The sequence below is a fragment of the Chrysemys picta genome, chromosome 21 (assembly GCF_011386835.1).
Source record: "Chrysemys picta bellii isolate R12L10 chromosome 21, ASM1138683v2, whole genome shotgun sequence".
In the NCBI taxonomy this organism is placed as follows: Eukaryota; Metazoa; Chordata; order Testudines; family Emydidae; genus Chrysemys; species Chrysemys picta.
Genome location: NC_088811.1, coordinates 258,571 through 280,161, shown reverse-complemented (window position 1 = coordinate 280,161; position 21,591 = coordinate 258,571). Strand labels below are relative to the sequence as shown.

Here is a 21,591-nt window from a genome sequence, read left to right as displayed (position 1 = left end):
TGCAATTCCTTCCCTGTTCAAGGTTTTCTTTATTACTTTGATGGTGCCTTTTACTGAACTCAGGTGAATGCACAGTAAGGTTGCTATTCCTCGGTGTTAATGAATGGACAGTCTATCGACATAGTTGCTGTATATGAAAATTTAGTTTTAGATGAAAGTTTAACTCTGAGAGAAGTAATTTGTCATGTTGTTGTTAATACAATCAGGGATGAACCCAAAAGTCTGCGTGCCACATTTTTCCAGGAGCTTTAGGGAGCAAATTGTTTCAAACAATTAGATGTGCCATCATGAATTATTGAGTCAAAACGTGATGCTACTATTGCAGTTGACATTCAACTGTACAGTATATTACTTGTTTACCTGCCGATGGGATTAGATCTGAATTCCTTATTTCATTTTGTTAGAATTAAGATTTCAGCACAGCTGCAGTGAGACTAGACATGTGTGAACTAATTGCTCATTATATTTTCCTCAAACTGCTTGGACAAACTTATCTCATTTTTTTCAGAAGAGGAGAAAATAATGGCTTGAAAATATTTTCCAGAAAGTATTGAAGAAACTAAACTTGAAAAGATGTGAACAATAGCTTCACATTTCTCTTGAAGACTGATGTAAATTGAGGAGACTGCACGCGATACTGCAAACTGCAGCAGACACTTCTCTGACATGCTGCAAGGGAAAGGAGCTGTGTCTACTGTCTACGTGTGAAATAATGGCACTTTTGAACAACCCCCATTTATCATCAAGAACATGTGCTTATCTGGGATCTAGAGTGGGAACAGGCCATTCATTGTGAACGTAGTAAAGGCAGGTACTACTGGAATACGTTCTAGGAAGTACATGAGCCCATGGCTAAGACTTTAATATTTTATAAAGACACTTCACAGATCACTATTGATAATTCAAATACTGTAAAAGTTTTGAGATATGTTAAATAGATTTGCTACAGACATTATTCACTTGAGATTACCTTATTTCCTATAGAGTTGTTTTTGACATGGAGCATATTGAAGTGCAAAGCACATTATTTAAAATTGGTGCTAATGTTTTTAGTTTTACACTTTCATGTGTGTTCATTTTCTGCTCCTTGCACCTTCCATAAAATACAGTAGCACAGGCTACTGTTCAGCAGTTCTGTTGGCAAATAAGAACTGTGTCCCTTGTAGGAAATGCCCTGGTAGTGTTCTGAACCTTCCTTTGCATTTGTACCATGTGTTAATTTCAGTGTGTATTTCAAGCTCTGTTTATAAACCTACTTGTAGATGTATGCATTATGCCCTTCATATTCCAAGTTAAATAAAATAGCAGTTTTTTAAATGGAAGTTAGCCCGAAGAGGCTCACAGCTGAACTCCTTGGCCACTTGTTTCTTTTATTGGCTCTGGCTTTCATTCTTTTCCATAGCACCAGAATTGACTGACTAAATGCCCCACATACTAGCCTTTAATTTACTGGAAGAATACTTATGTCACATAAAGTAAGCATAAGTAATTTCTATGAATGTTTATTCCTAGAAATACTTTCTACTAGAATCTGCCCCCTAAACTGTCATAGCCCTGTTCAGTCAATTTACTAGCTGAGGATGTGCCCCAAGGACTTTATATTTCAATTCAATGGAATTTTATATGGAGCTTAAATGCTCAGCATAACAGGACACAAATTAGGTGTGAGAAGTAAAGGTCATTAATGCCAAATCAATCATACGTGGAAATGAGCTCCGTGAGCCCAAAAGATTCTCTCTCACCAACAGAAGTTGGTCCAATAAAAGATATTACCCCACCCACCTTGTCTCCAAAAATCAATCCATCAAACAGATTGGAAAAAGTACTGTAGTGTGTGTGCAGGGAAGGAAAGGAAAAAGAAATAAGAATTTCAAGTTCCTGAAGATATGCAGATTCTGTCTGAGAGTGAAACTCCAACTGATGCAAGTGTTTTCAGGGAAAATACCACTGCTGAGGTTCTAGATTAGAAACTGATCACAGGGTAATCTGTGACATTCTGAACTTCTTACAAGAACCAAATGTTCATTTATAAATAGTGAAAAAACCGACCACCCTCCTTGATCATTACATCTTAAAACTTGCAAATATTACGTTATGTAAGGGTCACTCATTCTCCTGTTTGAAAACACATTAATTGAGAGGATAAAAAAAATGTAGGAAAGGTTTTACTTTATTTTTTAAAAAAATCTTATTTAAATAAGTGTAAATATGTAACTTTACAGGCAGGGCTACAGTCCCCACTCTTCTTTTCTTACATTTTGCTTTGTAATCAATTATATACAAATTTAATCAAAACCAGCAAGCATGAGTTTGGTAAAAAATTACTGCTACATAAGGCTTATGTTGCATGGAGAGAGAGACTGGGCTCTCATTCATCTGCTAGATGGAATGTACCTTGCCTAGTTTAAAAAACACACCCACCAAAACCAGTCTTTACATGACATGTTGACTTTCATTATATTTTTGAATAACACTTAATGATAAAATATAAAATATGTTTATAGTGCTGTAAAAGGGTACAACTATCACTGCCAATGCCATGACTCAAACATACACATTCCCATTCTTATTCAAATTAAAAGCAATAGTGACTGATCAAGGCAGATATTTTCATATCAGAAAGTGTATTTCTAACCTCATAGTTCTACCTATGAAATTAGCAACATAGTAAGTTATATTTTACATGTACTGTACCTGCAATGTATGTACCGTATTTAACATATCCAAAAATCAGAGGGTAATATTTTAAGATCAAAAGGATGATACAGTCCAGTTGCACTAATCACATGGTCTCAGATCAAATTATCTTGTCACAGTGTAGCCGAAGGGTGGGCAAACTTTTTGGCCCAAGGGCCGTATCTGGGTATGGAAATTGTATGGCGGGCCATGAATGCTCATGAAATTGGGGGCTGGGGTGCGGGAGGGGATGAGGGCTCTGGCTGGGGGTGCAGGGTCTGTGGTGGGTCCAGCAATGAGGCGTTCAGTGTGGGGGAAGGGGCTCTGGGCTGGGGGGAGGGGATTGGGGGAGAGGAGGGAGGAGGGCTCCTGGGGTGGGGCTGGGGATGAGAGTTTGGGGTGCAGGAGGGTGCTCCAGGCTTGGACCAAGGGGTTCAGAGGGCAGGAGGGGGATCAGGGCTGGGGCAGGGGGATGGGGCATGGGAGGGGGTCAGGGGTACAGGCTCCAGGTGGTGCTTACCTCAAGCAGCTTCCAGAAGCAGTGGCATGTCCCCCCTCCAGCTTCTACACAGACAGGCAGCTCTGCATGCTGCCCCGTCCGCAGGTGCCGCCCCTGCAGCTCCTATTGGCCAATGGGAGTTGCAGGGGCGGTACCTGGGGTGGCCCCGGTGTTGCCACTCCAACTACAAAGCCAATCAATGTAACAGCTATTGGAAAGCACGGAAAAGGTGTTCTGAGGCATTTGACAACCCTGAGTTACCATATTCCTTTTAACTTCTACCTAAACTGAAATAGGAAAGCATTCTGTAGGGCAGGATATAGAAGTTCATTCTGGCAGTTGAAATAGTATCAGTCTAGGATTTTATACCACACCCATTAGTGTGATAGCTGAGCATGAATTAGGAGGGGCTATAGTTCCAGACATGAAAAGAGCAAGGTGGTGGAAGCTTGTATGCTGGCTGCCTGCACTGTACCTAGCTGTAGTCAGTGTTTAGTCTGTAACTTCAGGAACATTATTCTCACTCCCAAACTTGAATAAGTAAGCTATAGCATAGGCATCTCCTACCAGAGGTAACATAAGACCAGTCTGGCTTGTGGTTCCTGTCTTATTGATGCTTTTTAGTCTCTAGGGTAAATCATAATATATTAGAAATATTAGTCCCACCATATGAAAAAAAGTTAGTAAGTTGGCTTTCATTTTAAAGATGCTGCCCAGAGAGTTTCGTTAGAATTTGAGATGTTGGCAAGGGTTAATTTTTAAAGAGGTTTTTTGTTTTTTTGTTTGTTTTTTAAATAAAGGACCAACTCTTCTGTCTGTAGGACAGTGATGTACTGAGAAAGACCTGCTTCATCCACCACCGACTGCATTGTTCAGTCCATAAGTTTTAAAATTCACTTAACCTGCATCTACTCCTCCCCCCCCACCCCAATTATGTAACCAGGCTCCTGTCCTGTGCTCTCAAAGCAAAGGAAACCACAATTGGCTTCCTTAGAAAGTCCAGTTTCTAATGCACCAAGGAATCCCTGAATAGTTTGGATTTGCTACAGTCATCACAGTCTCCTTGTTCTTCCTCTGGAAAGCGGCAGCTGCAGGCATCCTCCTCTTGAGTTGATTGCTCAGGTGTTACATTCACTAAACAGAAAGAGATGATTAACTTGAATTGCATTTTTTATCACTCATATCATTTTCCCTCAGCAATGACTGCATGGTGTTAGGAAGTTCTTCAAAATTGTACAGTTATTTGACCTGAAATTGCCTTTTTCTCTAAAGATATTTCCTGGCAAGTTAGTCTATTGTGCTTTGCTTTCCCCAACGCACAGGAGGCTCTCACTGAGGTGAGGAGAGCTGGCAGCATGGAATCTCCAGACTTCAGAGAACAATATTGCTTTCCCCTGTAGATTGAAATACCACTATTGGCACCAAATAGGTTTCATATATGGATTAGAATAAATCCACGTATCAGTTGCAAGGTTGATTTTACTCGTAAACAGGGCTTTGGAGCGGAGCCCGGAGCTGGAGCTGCAGGTTTTTGCCTGGAGCTGGAGCGGAGCCGGAGCACAGCTCCAAAGCCCTGCTCGTAAACCAGTTTCTTTAATGAAATTTCTACTAATGGAAATAACCAGCCTCTACTTACACAGCCTAAAATGCCATTAGCCTTCTTGGCAACAAGGGCACACTGTCGACTCTCATCCAGCTTCTCATCCACTGTAACTCCTAGGTCTTTTTCTGCAGAACTGCTGCCTAGCCATTCAGTCCCTAGTCTGTAGCAGTGCATGGGATTCTTCCATCCTAAGTGCAGGACTCTGCACTTGTCCTTGTTGAACCTCATCAAGTTTCTTTTGGCCCAATCCTCTAATTTGTCTAGGTCCCTCTGTATCCGATCCCTACCCTCCAGCATATCTACCACTCCTCCCAGTTTAGTGTCATCTGCAAACTTGCTGAGAGTGGAGTCCATGCCATCCTCCAGATCATTAATGAAGTTATTGAACAAAACCGACCGCAGGACCGACCCTTGGGGCACTCTGCTTGATACCAGCTACCAACTAGACATGGAGTCATTGATCACTACCCATTGAGCCCGACAATCTAGCCAGCTTTCTATCCACCTTATAGTCCATTCATCCAGCCCATACTTCTTTAATTTGCTGGCAAGTTATATACACAAATATATACACACACAGTCAACTGCTGTTTGACTACAACAGAACATGTACATGCTTAATTCTACTTTTCTAACCCATCCCATGTACATCTCATGGTTGAAATATCTGATTTTATTTTCAGCTGATGGCTCTAAACTGTGTGTGTGTGTGTGTGTGTGTGTGTGTGTGTGTGTGTGTGTGTGTGTGTGTGTGTGTGTGTGTGTGTAAACACACACATAGTTTAGTGCCAACATAGTGTACACAGGTTCTGCACTCCAAAGACCTTACAATTTGAATGGACAAAAAATATAAACAAAGGAATAGGGAGCAGAAAACAGGGAGATTGTGGAATCAAGAGGAGGCAGGAGAGTGTGACCCTTCAATTTGTTTAAATTTAATGTTTTGGGTTTTCAGCTAAAATGTTAACGCCTCTCTCTGCAGGTAGGGTTTATAGGCTTTTTGGAGGAAATCCATTTTCAGGAAGGACATGAAGGGGAGGACTGAAGCTTGCCAGACCAAGTTAAGGAGGGAGTTCCAGCTGCAGGAAGCTCCACAGGAAAGGGTGTGGAGAAAAGGATGGGTTTCCTTCCCTTTTCTTCCTTTCATGTCACTTGAGAGACACATTAAAAGATTAGCCAAGACACACTCCAGAATATCTCCAAGGTGCATAAATACATAGAACCATGAGATACTAATTAAACCCATGGAGGCAGTAGTCTTAACATGTTGTGACTGGCATTCTGTTGGGAGTTAAAAACCCAGATTGAAGTGGAATGTAACATACTGTGTTCTTAGCTCATGCCTGTCTAAGTGAACATTTCCTTCCCCATACAGAAGCAGAGATACTGAGGAAGATAGGAGGTTTCTCTACCATTGTGCAGGTGATGTCCCATCGGTACACCTAAGAGTGTAATTTCCTGGGAGCTTCCTGAGGTTTCATTTGTTGTCGGTCTTAGAAAGGTAGGAACCTGTCAAATATTGTATCTTTACAAAATTGTGTCACTTCTAGAGCTGGGTCACATTTTTTGGCCAAATAGTTGGCCAAAAAAGTGCTGTTTCGATGAACCTGCAACTATTCACGAATTTGACCCAATTAGTTGTGGCTGGGAAAAACTTTTTCAGCGCCAGCTTCAGAAACCCATGTGTCTCTGTATGTCGTCCTCCTAATCTTTTGCCCAGTGGTTAGGGCACTTGACAGACCACTTTGAATCATGCGGAGGGAAGATTCAAGTTTTCATAGCCTACCTCCCAAGTGAGTGCCTTAATCACCAGGCTATGAAGTCATTTGCACTCTCTTTGGCCCAATTAATATTTAAGTAGTTAATACGGAAATGGAACAACTTCAACAGGAGAGATTGAGAGCAACCCACACAGAATAGCCTATAGCCTGGGGCTTCAGATGCTCATTTGGGAGGGAGGAGATGTGAGTCTGAGTCCCTGCTCCACAGTTTGGATTCAAATGTGGTTCTCCTCCATCCCAGGCAAGTGCACTAAATCACTGGGATAAAGGTTAAAAGGGGACAGACATGGATGGACACACACACTTTTTATGACTGAAATGAAACAGATGATCCAAAATTGACTCTTCCAATTTTCATACAAAGTCTGAACATTTTCTGAACGGAATCAATTTTTTTTTCTGATTTTTAATTTGCTGGCTGACTCCCAAAAAATAAATTACTCTCTCAGCTTCAGTCACTACCAAATTCCAAAGGGCCACGGGAGACCTCCTTTGTAACATTTCTAAAGCCAATTTCCTCCCAATAGCCCGATTTTTTTTTTTAAATAATAAAAATCTAAAACCTGATTTTCTTTTCATAGTATAGTGACGGACTTTCAAAGAACACATTTTTAAGTTCAACTATGCTGCTAGCTTTCAAGGAAACTCTGAAACCTGGATTCTTGCCTGCTTGCCCACCACTAGGAAAAGGAAGTTTGTAGGTTGCATGTCTTACTTTTCTTGAACATAGCAGGTAGTTTCTTTTTGTCGCAGATGCTGAAGCACACATACAAAGGCAGCAGAAACATTATGCATACCACCACGGCCACAGTAACAGCGATCCCGACGGTGACCACCTGAAGATCCTTCCCTAAGAAGCAAAAACATTCCTTAAAAATGATTGTAGAGCAAAGCTCCCCTGCAATGGAAGCAGCTGGATTATTTGTCCCTAAACAACAAAAGCTACTTTTCTTTTTGCTTTTACTGCTCAGAGTTGCTGCTGCTGCACCAATCTGTGAGACTGGAGACAAATAAAAGGACCCTTAAGTTCAGTTATAAGCACGAGAGCCTTAGTTTATTTAATTGCAAGGCAAGCTGTAACTATTTCACTCTAGCGAGGAATTATTAGGCAATAACTCACCTTGTACATGGGTAGAGACTATGATGGAAATGGTGGATGGAGTCATAGTTTCTGAAGCTTGTCCACAAACCACATCACTCCTATTAGTCCCATTCACCAGGACCTTATCTGGAAGGCATCTTAAATATGTTAAAAAAAAAAAAAAAAAAAAAAAAAAAAGATGTATGAAAATGAATTAAACCCAGACCCAAAAAGCTATATCACTTGTTTTTTTAAAAAGTACTTACTTTGTCCATTGTCTGCAGGGACCATTGGTCTGATTGTTAAATGTCCCACTGGGACAAGTCTGGCAAGCTTTGAAAAATACAAAGAGTTTTACCATTTATATAAATTGAAGTTTAAAATGGTGCAAGAGACATTACTGTACAGCTGAGCAAAAATAATTTAGCATTTATATATCAATTTTCATCATCAGTGGCTTGTAACAAGGATCAGTAAAGGTCTTGCATTAACTAAGTGAATATTTTAATAAGTGGCTTTCATTGTAAACAAGTTGCTTGAGGCCCCTGAACTTCAGCTGACAGGACTAATTCTGTTAATGTATTTCCAGATACTGAAGAGTCAACTGTCCTCCTATGAACTGTGCCCCAAGGCCAGAATGTCTCTGTTCTTATTATTCCAGAGTTCTGCAGGTATCTTTTCTTTGTCACTCGTATCCCAAAGGAACAAGGCCTATGTTTAGGGCCCTACCAAATTCACAGCCATGAAAAATATGTCATGGACCGTGAAATCTGGTCTTTTGTGTACTTTTACCCTATACTATACAGATTTCACAGGGGAGACCAGCCTTTCTCAAACTGGGGATCCTAACCGAAAAGGGAGTTGCAGGGGGGTTGTGGTATTGCCACCTTCACTTCTGTGCTGCCTTCAGAGCTGGGCAGCTGGAGAGCAGCAGCTGTTGGTTGGCGCCCAGCTCTGAAGGCAGCGCACCTGCCAGCAGCAGTGCAGAAGTAAGGGTGGCAATGCCATACCATGCCATTCTTACTTCTGCACTGATGTTGGCGGCAGCTGTGCCTTCAGCGCTAAGCTCATGGCCAGCAACCGCAGCTCTCCAGCAGCAGCACATGTGTAAACCCCACCCCCCACCTACAATAATCTTGCGACCCACCACCACAACAACTCCATTTTCAGTCAGGACCCCTACAACACCCTGAAATTTCAGATTTAAATAGCTGAAATTATGAAATTTATGATTTTTAAAATCCTATGACCATGAAATTGACCAACTTGGACTGTGAATTTGGTAGGGCCCTACCTATGTTAATGGAATTTTACTGAGCTAATGAACCAGCAAGTACTACAATAAGGCCCCTATTCTGCAAACAGTCACTTGGACTTTTCTACTGTTATTGGCTCCTAAGAGTTTTACAGAGAGTAACGAGACAAAGGCAGCCTTACCTTCTTCAAGAGGTTCCTGACCTACTCCACAGTTTTCTACACATTTAGAACAGTCTTTTCCAATACAGCGATGCCCATCCTTACATGCACATTCTGCATCCATTGTTGGAGAACACTCCCTTTTATATTTGAATTTTCCTGTAGAGCAAAAACAGATATCCCATATTGGCACTCATTCCTCAAAGAATCCGGGACAGAAGTGAGCTCATCCTAGTAAAACATCATAACAGGGCTGTGATGAGTAGAGGGACCTCCTGCCTGATTTTCTTCAGAGGATTCAAGCTGAGAGTGCAGGCCAGAAAAGTGCAATGGATGCACCAAACAGATTTTCACTTTGGCAATTAAATTTTTTTTAAAAAGTGAACTTTTTTTCCTTTTTGTTTCAGAGGGGTAGCCGTGTTAGTCTGAATCTGTAAAAAGCAACAGAGGGTCCCTTTACTTGCATCTGATGAAGTGGGCATGCACCCACGAAAGCTTATGCTCCAATACTTCTGTTAGTCTTAAAGGTGCCACAGGACCCTCTGTTGCTTTTTCCTTTTTGGTAATACAAGGGTATCCAAACTGAGGCCAGCTGAGGGCCTTATTACAAAAGCCCTTATGACAGCTAGGGATCAAATTTTTGCTTACATACTGAATACAGTCACAAAAATACAGCCATGCACTGCTGACACACACACAAAACAGGAGTTGGGGTATATTAACATATCTACCTTTGCACAATTTTATTTCCAAGCGAAACTTTGGATGGGGGGGGAGGGGAGAAAGACACAGCATACAGAGATATGCTGTTTAAAAGGCCCATGGATCTAGAGATTATTAAATCATGTACCAACAGTGCGCTTACCTTAGCTTCCAAGGCTGAACAATTCCATTTACAGCTCAACGTCTGTGTACACTACACCCTGCTATGCTAACACACCTACTAGATCAGGGATGGGCAAACTACGGCCTATGGGTCGCATCCGGCCTGCCAGCAGGGGAACGGGGTGTGGGGCTTGCCCCACTCCAGCGGGGGAGCAGGGTCAGGGGCTGCTCCACATGACTCCCGGAAGCAGCGACATGTTTCCCCCACCCCGGCTCCTACATGTAGGGGCAGCCAGGGGGCTCTACTCCACATGCTGCCCCCGCCCCAAGTACCACCCTGCAGCTCTCATTGGCCGGGAACTGCGGCCAATGGGAGTTGCAGGGGCAGCATGCAGCAGAGCCTCTTGGCCACACCTCTGTGTAGGAAGTGGAGGGGGAACATGCTGCTGCTTCTGGGAGCCGCTTGAGGTAAGCTCCCAGGGCCGACCTTACCCATATGCAAAGTATGTAGCTGCACAGGGCACCAAATTTCCTGGTGCCCTGCACAGCTGCATACTGCTCCAGCCCCTGCCCCACCTCTTCCCACTCCTACTCTGCCCCAGTCCAGCCCCCAGTCCACCCCTTCCCCAAAGCCCCTACCCTGCTCCACCCCTGCCCCGCCCCTTAAGACTGCAGCAGGGCCAGGGTTGCACTCACCAACAGGGGAAGTGCAGGGACCTGGCCCCAGCTGTGTTGCCAGGGAGTGCTGAAGGGGGCTGTGTAGGACCCCATAATAGCTACGGATCGCCCTGTAAGCGCCGCCTGGAGCCTACACCTCCTGAACCACCCTCCCACCCTCCGAACCCCTCAGTCCCAGCCCAGAGCACCCTCCTGCACCCAAAACCTGTCAGCCCCACCCCAGAGCCTGCACCCCGACCTGGAGCCCTCACCTTCCCCGTGCCCCTGCTCCATCCCTGATTCCCCCTCCCACCCTCCGAACCCCTCAGTCCCAGCCCAGAGCACCCTCCTGCACCCAAAACCTGTCAGCCCCACCCCAGAGCCTGCACCCCGACCTGGAGCCCTCACCTTCCCCGTGCCCCTGCTCCATCCCTGATCCTCCTCCCTCCCTCCCTCCCTCCCTCTGAACCCCTCAGTCCCAGCCCAAAGCACCCTTCTATGCCCCAAACCCTTCACCCCCTGCACTGCACCCCACCCCTCCTGCCCCAGCCCAGAGCCCCCTCCCGCACCCCGAACTCCTCATTTCTGCCCCCCCCCCAATGTCGTGAGCCTTCATGGCCCGCCATACAGTTTCCATACCCAGGTGTGCCCCCGTCTGGGCAGTAATCCCGGCAGCACTCACCTTCACACCTGCGGCACCTGGTGCACGTCTCCTGGGCACTGGCCGTGGCGGAGAAAGTGCCCCTGGGGCAGGCGAGACAAACCTCCTCGGGGCTCGTCCCACAGTCCGCGCAGCTGAGGAACTTGCCTGCGAAGGAGCCAGAGAGATCGGCTAGTTCAAGCGGGGCCCGGCTGCTGCAGCCCGGGCCGGCCCCGGCCCCGCCCGCCCGGTCCCTCCCCCGGCCCGCTCGGTCCCCCCCGGCCCCAGGGCACTCACCGGGCGGGCAGCGCGCGGGCAGCGCGGGCGTTAGGGCGGCCGGCCCCAGGCTCAGCAGCAGCAGCAGCGCCGCCGTCACGAGCGGCGAGTGGCCGCGTCCCATGGGCTCGAGGCGAGAGGCTGCTCCGGGCGCGGCGCGGCGCGTCTCCCTGCGTCTGAAAGGCAACACACCGGCTGGAGCCAGGCCGCACCCCGGCCCGGCCCGGCCCTAGGCGAACCGCCGGGAGAGCCCGGACCAGCCGGAAGCCCGCACTGACCCCGGATGGAGCCAGCCGCCCTCCGCGCCGCGGCCACGGCCTTACCTGCGAAACTGCCGCGTCTGCTTCCCGGCCGAGCGCCTCGCGGACTCTGCCTGCGCCGGGCCCGGAGCGGCCCTTGTCTGACCGCCCCCGGCGCGCTGAGTCACCGGTCAGCGGGGGCGGCTCGCGGGAAACCCCCACGCGCCCCTGAGCGCGAGGCCGGGGTCGCACCACGCCCACGCGAGGCCGCGCGCTCCCGGGTCTAGGGAGGGTCTCGGGGGCCCGTCTGCGCCCCTCCGCTGTCCACCCGCAGATCTCAAAGCGCTCCGGTCCCGCTCGCCTTCCTGGCACTCCGGCACACACAGCAGTCTGGCCTCCCCAGGGGGTTTTCAGATGAACCAGCCTCAGCCCCAATGGTTTTTTTGTAAAATTCCCTAGAGTAGCCCGTCTACACAGAGGAAGGGCCCAATGGCAGGAGGCTCAGACACCATGTCCTCGGGCTTCAGCTTACCACACCTCAACTTCAGAGCACCTAGGCGTCTCAGTCGTAGAGCAAGTCCCCATTGTGCTAGGTACTGTGCCTTTTTTATTTTGTTTTGTAATCTTTGCCTTGACAAACTGGCCCTCCCATACACTGGGCCCCTAGGAAGCTTCCCTAAACGTAATTGAGAACAGGAGGTATCCTGGGTTAACTAAAAGCTGCAACCTTGCCCCACTCTGAAGTACTTGCCCAGATGCATTTACATATATCAGCCAATTACAAATCTGTTCCTAAAGATAGGTTCCTAAATACATATTCAATAATTCATTGATGTAAAAATTAATTAATGCAGCTTTAAGGGTGCCTGGTGGTATCGTGTGCCTTCTACAACATCAAGTTCAGCAAAACTCAAAACTTCTGAAAACAAGGAAATGCAGAGTTAAGGTATGTGCCCATAACCTTATCTCTGCCTCCCTGGAGCTGGCAATAGCTCCTGGAAATCATCTGTGTACATGACCGCTGCATTTGCTATAGTAGGGATAGTTGTATTGACTAGTGGAAGGATTAGTTGTGAATGTTATATGAAGTGATCTGGGAGGGTGTGTGTTTGAGCCCCTTTCCTGATCCATGTCTGTGTGATCAATGGAAAGAAGTGCATGTGTACCCTGAGAGATTCAGTATGCCTTACTTCAGCTGTGTTGTGTAGGTTAGCAGCAGGGCACAGGGGTCTCTGTGCTGGGGAACTGTCAGCAGTTGAATGAGAGATAAGTGAGGTCTGTGATTTTAATGAAGGGTAAGTGAATATAGTGTTAGATGGCATTATAGGTAAGGGTGAAAGTGTTGTAAAATGCACCAGATGTGTTGATCTTTCAATGGAGTAGGTTAAGTGTTTGAGGGTAGGGCAGGTATAGATAGCTCCTGTACAATGTATGTGAGTATGTGTATGTGTATTATCGATTTAGTGTAGCATCGCTCAGAGATGGCAGAGTTAAAGTTGCATGGGTGTTAAACTTTGTATTTTCTGGTTTTCAAAACTTTAAGATAGAGTTCTGCTGAACTCGATGATCTGGAAGGGCATGAGAGACCACCAGGCAACCTTAACTCAGCATTAGTTACATTTTTTGTCAATGAATTTCTAGTTTGTTTTTTTTTAACAGAAAGAGAAACGTTGGTAGGAGTTAGTGGTCATTTAGGCAGTTGTAATTATGTAGGTGTGCAGTTCAGTCACTACTGTGGCCAAGTAACAGTAGTAATAATAATAATTAAAATACCTAGCTCTTTCATAGCTCTTTTCATCAATACGTCTCAAAGCATTTTACCAAGGAGGGAAACCTCATTATCACCATTGTACAGATAGAAAAACTGAGGTAGAGAGAGATGAAAGGGCTCTACATAGCCATCTGCAGCATAGGAAGCTCATAGAGATGTGAAGTTGCTCATTCATCTCAATGTGATGAGAACGCTCCAGGTAGATAAATGCAGCCCGAAACAATAGCTCTGAAAAATGTGAGCTGTTCCACTTATCTCAGTGGTGTTCTCATATCTACTCCCCCATGCCAGTGCTTGAGAACCTGTGAATGCATCAAGTGTGCCCATTCTCAACTACTCACCCCAGTCTCAGCAATGTGTTCGTGGCGCATGCTCCCAGCATGCCTGTTCTTACCTGGAGGCAGAGCGTCCCTGGATACCAGCTCACATAAGGGGACAGGGAGAGGGGCTCAGAGCCCTTTAGAGCAAAAAGGGCCCCCAGCTCCTGATTATCACATGGGGGACCAGAGAAAGGGGCTCTGACCCCGAGCGGGATGGAGCCCCCCAGATACTTGCTATTGCATGGTGAGGGGCAGGAAGAGGAGCTCAGACAGCTCCAGAGAGGCAGGGAACTCCCCAGATCCTAATCACCTGAGAGGATAGGGAGAGAGGCTCAAACACTCCAGAGGGGCAAGGTTCCCCAAGATCCCAGCATACATACAGGAGGGGAGAATATGAGGCTGACAGGCACCATTTGCCCCAAACCCTTCTGCTCTTCCTGCCACTCACCTCCATGTCACTCCCCCCAGTGTCCCACCTCTGCACTTCCTCTGACAAGAGCCCCCAATCCCAAATTTGGATCACTATGTTGGGGAAGAGCCAAAATGGCTTTTGTAAAGGGATAATGTGGACAAGGATGATCCATTGGATACAGTGTACTTGGACTTTTGGGAAAGCCTTTGACAAGGTCCCTCTCCAAAGGCTCTTAAGCAGATTATGCAGTCATGGGATAAGAGAGAAGGTCCTTTCATGGACCAGTAACTGGTTAAAAGATAGGAAACAAAGGGTAGGAATTAACGGTCAGTTTTCAGAATGGAGAGAGGTAAATAACGGGGTCTCCAAAGATTTGTACTGGGACCAGTGCTGTTCAACATATTCAAAAATAATCTCGAAAAAGGGGTAAGCAGTGAGGTGACAAAGTTAGCACACAATACAAAATTACTCAAAATAGTTAAGAGACAAGGTGGGTAAGGTAATATCTTTTATTGGACCAACTTCTGTTGGTGAGAGAGATGAGCTTTTGAGCTACCCAGAGCTGAACCTCAGGTTTGGGAAAGGTACTTAGAGTGTAACAGCTAAATACAAGGTCAAACAGATCATTCAGTCTAAAGATGACCGTGAAGAGTTATAAAGGGATCTCACAAAAGTGGATGACTGGCCAAGAATGGGCCAATGAAATTCATCGTTGATAAAAGCAAAGTAATGCACACTGGAAAACATAATCGCAACTATACGTACAAAATGATGGGGTCTAAATTAGCTGTTACTGCTCAATAAATAATCTGTTAGTCTTTAAGGTGCCACCAGACTCCTCGTTGTTTTTGCTCAATAAAGAGATCTTGAAGTCATTATGGATAGTTCTCTGAAAACATCCGCTCAATGTGCAGCGGCAGTCAAAAAAGCTAACAATGTTAGGAACCATTAGGAAAGGAACAGATAATAAGATAGAAAATATCATAATGTCACTATATCAATCCATGGTGTGCCCATGACTTAAATACTGCATGCAGTTCTGGTCAGGGATGGCCTTACAGGTGGGTGCCGTGGTCAGGGGGCACTGTCTGAGTGCGCTAAGCTGTCGGGCCTGGGCTGCCAGAGCCAGGGGTGAGTGCAAGCGAGCCAAGGGCTGGAGCCCTTGGCCAGCTGGGCCGGGCGTGGGTAATGCCTCTTGGAGCTGCCGGCCTGGCGGGGATGTACAGCCAGCAGAGCTTGCCCTTTCTTGCGGGCACAGGTACTGGCAGCACACCTGCTGTCCTGCTTGGTGTTTGGGGATGTATGACCAGGGGAGTCCCCAGGCTCAGAAACTCCTCACCATGCAGCCTGGCTGGCTCCAGGGCCAGGAGCTGGTCCTCACACCCTGCACCCCACACTGCTGTTCGCAAACTCAAAGAAAGGGTGCCAAAATACAAATTTGGCCAGGGCACCATTTTTTCCTAAGGCCAGACCTGGTTTTGGTCACCCCATCTCAAAAAAGATGTCCTAGAATTAGAAAAATTACAGAGAAGGGCAACAGAAATTATTAGGGATATGGAACAACTTCCAAATGAGGAGAGATTAATAAGACGGGGAATTTTTATTTTAGAAAAGAGATGATGGGGGGAGGAATATGATAGAGGTCTATAAAATCATGAATGGTGTGGAGAAAGTGAATAAGGAAGTGTTATTTACCCCTTCACATAACATGCAAACCAGGGGTCATCCAATTAAATGAATAGGCAGCAGTTTTAAAACAAAAATATTTCTTCACACAACACATAGTCAACCTGTGGAATTCCTCACCAAAGGATGTTGTGAAGGCCAAGACTATAACAGGGTTTAAAAGTGAATTAGATAAGTTCATGGCGGATAGGTCCATCAATGGCTATTAGCTAAAATGGTCAGGAACGAAACCCCAAGCTCTGGGTGTCCCTAAACCTCTGATTGCTAGAAATTGTGACTGGACGACAGAGTTTGGCTCTCTCGATAAAGTGCCCTGTTCTGTTCACTCCCTCTGAAGCATGTAGCACTGGCCATTTTTGGAAGACAGGATACTGGGCTAGATGGACCATTGGGCTGACCCAGTATGACCATTCTTATGTTTGTATACTAACCCTACCCCATACCCCACAGGAGTCACAGCAACTTTTAAGGATATCTGAGGGAAATGTGGATTTTAGAGCACTTAGAAGTCACCTGTTAACCAGAAAGGAGTTCTTAAGCACATCCTTAAATCTTATAGTTATAGTTAAGGATAAGTGCTTTTCTGAATCCAGGTTTATGTGGTTTGTCCAAAATTAAATAGCCAATTGTAGCTGTAGAACAGCCAAGAATAGAATCCATCTCTTGAGTATCAGCTCAGTATCTTAACCAGAAGAATACCCCTCCTCAAAATATTTGCAGGAAATAGGAAGAAGTGATAAATGATCATAGATTACATAGCACTTTAATGATGTTGAAGTGTTTCATGGAAGGTGGCTTTATACCATCTCTTGATTTTTGTGATAAAGTCAAACAGGGTTTTTCTAATTTTCACAGTGGATTTCTGTTGCTTCATATTCTCTGTACTTTACATGCTCTTAAATATCAATATAAATATAACGGGGGACTTTTTATTATTATTCATTTCCAGGCACTACCTGGTGTGACCCAAAAAGAATTAGCCATTCTTTCTTAATGAAATTATCCAAGTGTATGATACTTTTGATGGTGAAATGTCAATCCTTCCTTTGTCCAGTGAAGCATACTATTGTGCTAAGGATGTAAATATTTTCTATAATTTGAACCTGTTTGTAAATGCCCTTCTTATTATGTCATTTACAATGACAAATCAGGCACAAAAGTATAACATTAGTAAACTTTATGTTGAGATTTTTCAAAGACTCAGGGCATTTGGACAATCAGTTTCCCAGTAATTGGGCATCCAAATTCATTGGGTGGCTTTGAAAATACACATTTTTAGTAACCAGATGCATGTATAACCTGCCTATCGGTATTATATATAGGGTACTGCCAAAATAAAGTAGCTTCCAGGCAAGAACAAGGTACGATACAATACACATCGCTTATAGTTAATACAGGGCAGTGTTTTGCTATGAGTGTTTAGCAGATTGTGCAGACTGGGAAATCCCATGAACTGCATCACAGAAATTCAGCTGTGGGAGTGTTAATCACTGTATAGGTTGTTAACAGCCCCCATAACATTAAAATTATCACCATGAATTCTAATCTGTCCTCAAATGAAAAAAAGTGAATACGTCAGAACTATGATACATTTAACTACTACTGATCTCAATTTCTGAATGACATTTTGTGGGCTGCAATGTGACCCTTCACGCAGAAGTGAAGCAGCTGATTTCCCATCACTAGATTTAGCACATTTTTCTATGCAAGGCAACAGTATGGCAGACTTAAGTGCACTGTGACAGCAAAAGAAAATCTAATAAGATTAATTTTATTAATTATATTTACATATTAACTAAAGATAGTTATTACAGAACCATCACTGTTCATCATGTTTAGATTTACAGATTTTGTATAGCTTAATATGAATACTAATAATAATTTACACTTACTAGTGCGCTTTGTCAGAATTTATTCTGAGCAATAATACTTTCCAATTACATAGTGCTCTTTAGGTTAAATTCTGCCCTTATTTTCAATGGTGTTGGTCCAATAAAAGATCTCTCACCTATCTTGCTTCAATCAATGTGGTGTAAGTCTGTGCAGAACTTGATCCTATATCTTGAAAGTCCTAAGCATTAGCCAACTGAAAGGAAAACTTGAAAGTGCTGTATAAATATTAACTAACTTAAAAAATGTCAAGTAATTGATTTTCTAGGAAGCTTTTTAGCAAGTTCACTCTTCTTTTAAGGAACCGAGAAAGGGGATGCTCCTTAGAATTTCGGAGCTAAAGTAAAAAAATTATTTAGCAAGTCTTCTCTCTCATAAAACAAGCACCTGATTACACACAGAAAAATTTGGATCCATCATGTTGTTTGTTTTCAGCTCTTATTCTGAGCTCAATTAATGGTTTTCAGACTATTGATCAATTGGAAGATGAAAGGGATGATACAGGGTAATAAGGGAATGCTTACAGAAATACTTTAACTGAAGAGAGGAGAAAGTCTGCTTCAGAACAGAAGAAAGATTAGCATCAGGTTCCCGGAGGGGGCTGGATAATGCTATATTGATACCTTCTCTGGAAGAGAGGATTGGCACTGCCCCTATATTAATTCCCCTGGGGGGGAGATTAGTTCTGTCTCCTATTAATCCCCTGCTGGAGTGTGTGTGGAGGGATGGGTTAATATCGACCCTATTAATGCCAACTCCAGGGTGGTGCATACCGATCCCCTATGGATTGGGGGGGTGCTAACCGAAAATGATGCCAACTTGGGGGCAGTACATACGGATCCCCTATGGATTGGGGGGGGTCGTGCTGATACTGATGCCAACTGGTGGGCACTGTGGACTGATCCCCTATGGATCCTGGAGGGGTTGGTGCTCATTGATGCCAACTTGGGGGCAGGGCATACCGATCCTTTGTGGATTGGGGGCAGGGGTAGTGCTGACCCGTAATGATGCCGACTCGGGGGCGGTGTGTACTGGTCCCCTATGGATTCGGGGGGCGGGCGGGGGGCTAGTACACTATTGATGCCAACTCGGAGGCCGTTCGGCCCGGTCCTCTATGGGTCCGGGGGGGGGGAGGTTAGGGCCCGTGCTCACCGCCCAGCGGGAGGGGTTGCGCCCCCGCTCTCCGCTGGTGAGCGAGCGCCTCTCCATGCCCCGCCCCTCAGGGAAGAAGAGGCCGCCATCAGCCCCGCGCGAGGCGGCCCGCCCGTTGCAGCCCCCATTGGCTCTCGGGCCGTGGGCGGGGCCGAGCAGCGCCCGCCCTGACTCAGCGCTGACCATTAGCAGGGGGCGGGCCTGCTGCTGCGGAGGTGGCGTGACTCCCGCCGCGCGTGACGTCACCGCCGCCCCCCCGTGCCTCAGCCGCGGGGCGGCCTGGGGGAGAGGCTCGCAGCGCGACTTGTCAGCGCCCCCTCCCCTCCTAAAGGTCACGCCCTTCCCGCCCAGAAGCCCGCCGTTATCGCCCGCATCCGTAAAGGTCACGAGCCAGCAGCACCGCGTCACGCGCGAGCCCCGGGCTCACGCGTCCGCCTGAGGCATAGCTCGCAAAGCCCCTCAGTCTGCCCCCCCCGCGCCAGCTGAGGGTGAGGCCCAGGCCGGGGGCGCCCCCCCCCCGCCCGTATCTGTCGTAGGTCCCTCCCTGGCAGCCCGTGCCCGGGGGTAGCGCCCCTCGCTGGTGCGGCTCTCTTGGCTGGAGGCATCGGGGCCTGTGGAAAGGGACACTACACCCAGCGTGTGGAGCAATAAATCAGGATTTGACCCTTAGGCGTGCCCACTATCGACACTAGGCCCTGGTTGGCAATCCAAATAGTGCTGGTTAGAGCCACGCATCGTGGGCACGGGTACCACCCGCCTTTACCAGGGTAATGGCTAACAGCGCCGGTAACATTTCTCCCCCTTATGCCAGGTTATGTTAAATTCTCATTTCTTTTCATGTTGGCATGGAAGCTGGTATGCATTTAATACAAGGTTTTCACCATTTCCATGGAACACTTTTGATACGGGTTTGAGGAGCTTAGTGTTTTAGGAGTTTTATGTAATGTCTTATTAGTCTCTTTGAAGGCCTTCCACAACTTTTGGAGACTGTTTCATTACCGTGCAAATAGAAATAGCCCCTTTTCAGGAAGCCTATTAGAAATACATCAGTCACAAAGCATATCTATGAAATATGAAATATTAAAATCTATACTTATACACCAGATACAATTCATAGAATCATAGACTATCAGGGTTGGAAGGGACCTCAGGAAGTCATCTTGTCCAACCCCCTGCTCAAAGCAGGACCAACCCCAACTAAATCATCCCAGCCAGGGTTTTGTCAAGCCTGACCTTAAAAACCTCTAAGGAAGGAGATTCCACCACCTCCCTAGGTAACGCATTCCAGTGCTTCACCACCCTCCTAGTGAAAAAGTTTTTCCTAATATCCAACCTAAACCTCCCCCACTGCAACTTGAGACCATTACGCCTTCTTCTGTCATCTGCTACCACTGAGAACAGTCTAGCTCAGTGGTTCCCAAACTTTAACAACTTGTGAACCCCTTTCACTAAAATGTCAATTCTCACAAACCCCCTCCTAAAAATGAATATTTCCAGGGATTTTCTCCTTTACCTGAGTATAAATTATAAAAGCAATGATCTTGGAAATATAACATTTGTTTTTATGACATGCTTATTACACATTATTTATTATTATTACACCTCTACCCCGATATAACACAACCTGATATAACACAAATTCGGATAGAACGTGGTAAAGCAGTGCTCTGTGGGGGGCGGGGCTGCACACTCTGGCGGATCAAAGCAAGTTCGATACAATGCGGTTTCACCTATAACACGGTAAGATTTTTTGGCTCCCGAAGACAGCGTTATATCGAGGTAGAGGTGTATTAATCATTACAGTATTTTTATTACATTATGAAAACAGTAACACTCTTCCAAGATCTCACTTTTGTAGCTTGTATCACTTTGAATAAGCCTGTTACAATACAAGACTCCTATGTTTCATCAAGGAGTATCAGATGTGAAACAGCATGAAGGTATTTAAGAAGCCAACTCAAAGAGTTCCTCCTACATAAGCATTCAGGTCTTGAGCAGTCCAGGCAAACAACGCACATTACAACAAAGCTTCAACTTGTTCTTCATCATAATTTTAAAAACAATACTAGCTGCCTATTTAATTTTAAAAAGAGCAAAAAATATCCACCTACCTTTCCATTTCTTATAAGGAGTCTTGACATTTAAATCTCCTCAGTGTGATAGATATGCTTGCTATGATCTGCTTAGCTCTTGGAAGTCCAGGGGCTTCGGGCTGCCAGGGATCCCTAAGGACAGTTCTGTCCGCCATTGGGGAATTTTTTCCTGAGAACCTCCTGTAACATTTCATGAGCCCCTAGAGGTTCACGAACCCCAGTTTGGGAACCACTGGTCTAGATCCATCCTCTTTGGATCCCCCTTTCAGGTAGCTGAAAGCAGCTATCAAATCCCCCCTCATTCTTCTCTTCTGCAGACTAAACAATCCCAGTTCCCTCAGCCTCTCCTCATAAGTCATGTGCTCCAGCCCCCTAAGCATTTTTGTTGCCCTCCGCTGGACTCTTTCCAAATTTTCCTTCTTCCACACTACATCCTTCTTGTAGTGTGGGGCCCAAAACTGGACACAGTACTCCAGATGAGGCCTCAGCAATGTCCGATAGAGGGGAATGATCACGTCCCTCAATCTGCTGGCAATGCCCCTATTTATACAGCCCAAAATGCCATTAGCCTTCT

General features: G+C 45.7%; 2 protein-coding genes across 8 annotated transcripts in view; one reads left to right on the top strand and one right to left on the bottom strand.

The window, feature by feature from the left end:
- Positions 1-2,152: 2,152 nt before the first annotated feature.
- Positions 2,153-11,919, bottom strand: TNFRSF9 (TNF receptor superfamily member 9). Its single transcript, XM_005287050.5, has 8 exons — positions 11,778-11,919; positions 11,476-11,630; positions 11,221-11,346; positions 9,078-9,215; positions 7,907-7,973; positions 7,680-7,798; positions 7,275-7,409; positions 2,153-4,309 (listed from the first exon to the last, which is right to left on the bottom strand). Exons 2-8 carry the CDS (start codon positions 11,576-11,578, stop codon positions 4,182-4,184), a joined length of 816 nt encoding a protein of 271 aa, XP_005287107.1. The 5' UTR covers positions 11,579-11,630; positions 11,778-11,919; the 3' UTR covers positions 2,153-4,181.
- PARK7 (Parkinsonism associated deglycase) overlaps positions 10,278-21,591 on the top strand; it is a 27,198-nt gene continuing 15,884 nt past the window's right edge. For 3 of the 7 annotated variants that reach the window (XM_065574908.1, XM_065574903.1, XM_065574904.1), the window contains exons 1-2: positions 10,302-10,349; positions 12,548-12,639. The gene's annotated coding sequence lies outside the window, so the exon portion shown is untranslated. Of the gene's footprint in view, positions 10,350-12,136; positions 12,287-12,547; positions 12,640-19,200; positions 19,413-21,591 lie in introns of those variants that run through there. The other 4 variants (XM_065574902.1, XM_065574906.1, XM_008173694.4 and 1 more) reach the window with 4 other exon arrangements.

Coding starts and splice junctions, on each gene's coding strand:
- TNFRSF9 (XM_005287050.5), bottom strand. CDS start 11,578: ATGGGACGCGGCCACTCGCCGCTCGTGACGGCGGCGCTGCTGCTGCTG. Junction 7,799..7,906: donor CCCTGCAGACAATGGACAAA/GTAAGTACTTTT, acceptor AACATATTTAAG/ATGCCTTCCAGATAAGGTCC. Junction 4,310..7,274: donor ACCTGCTATGTTCAAGAAAA/GTAAGACATGCA, acceptor CTTTCTGTTTAG/TGAATGTAACACCTGAGCAA.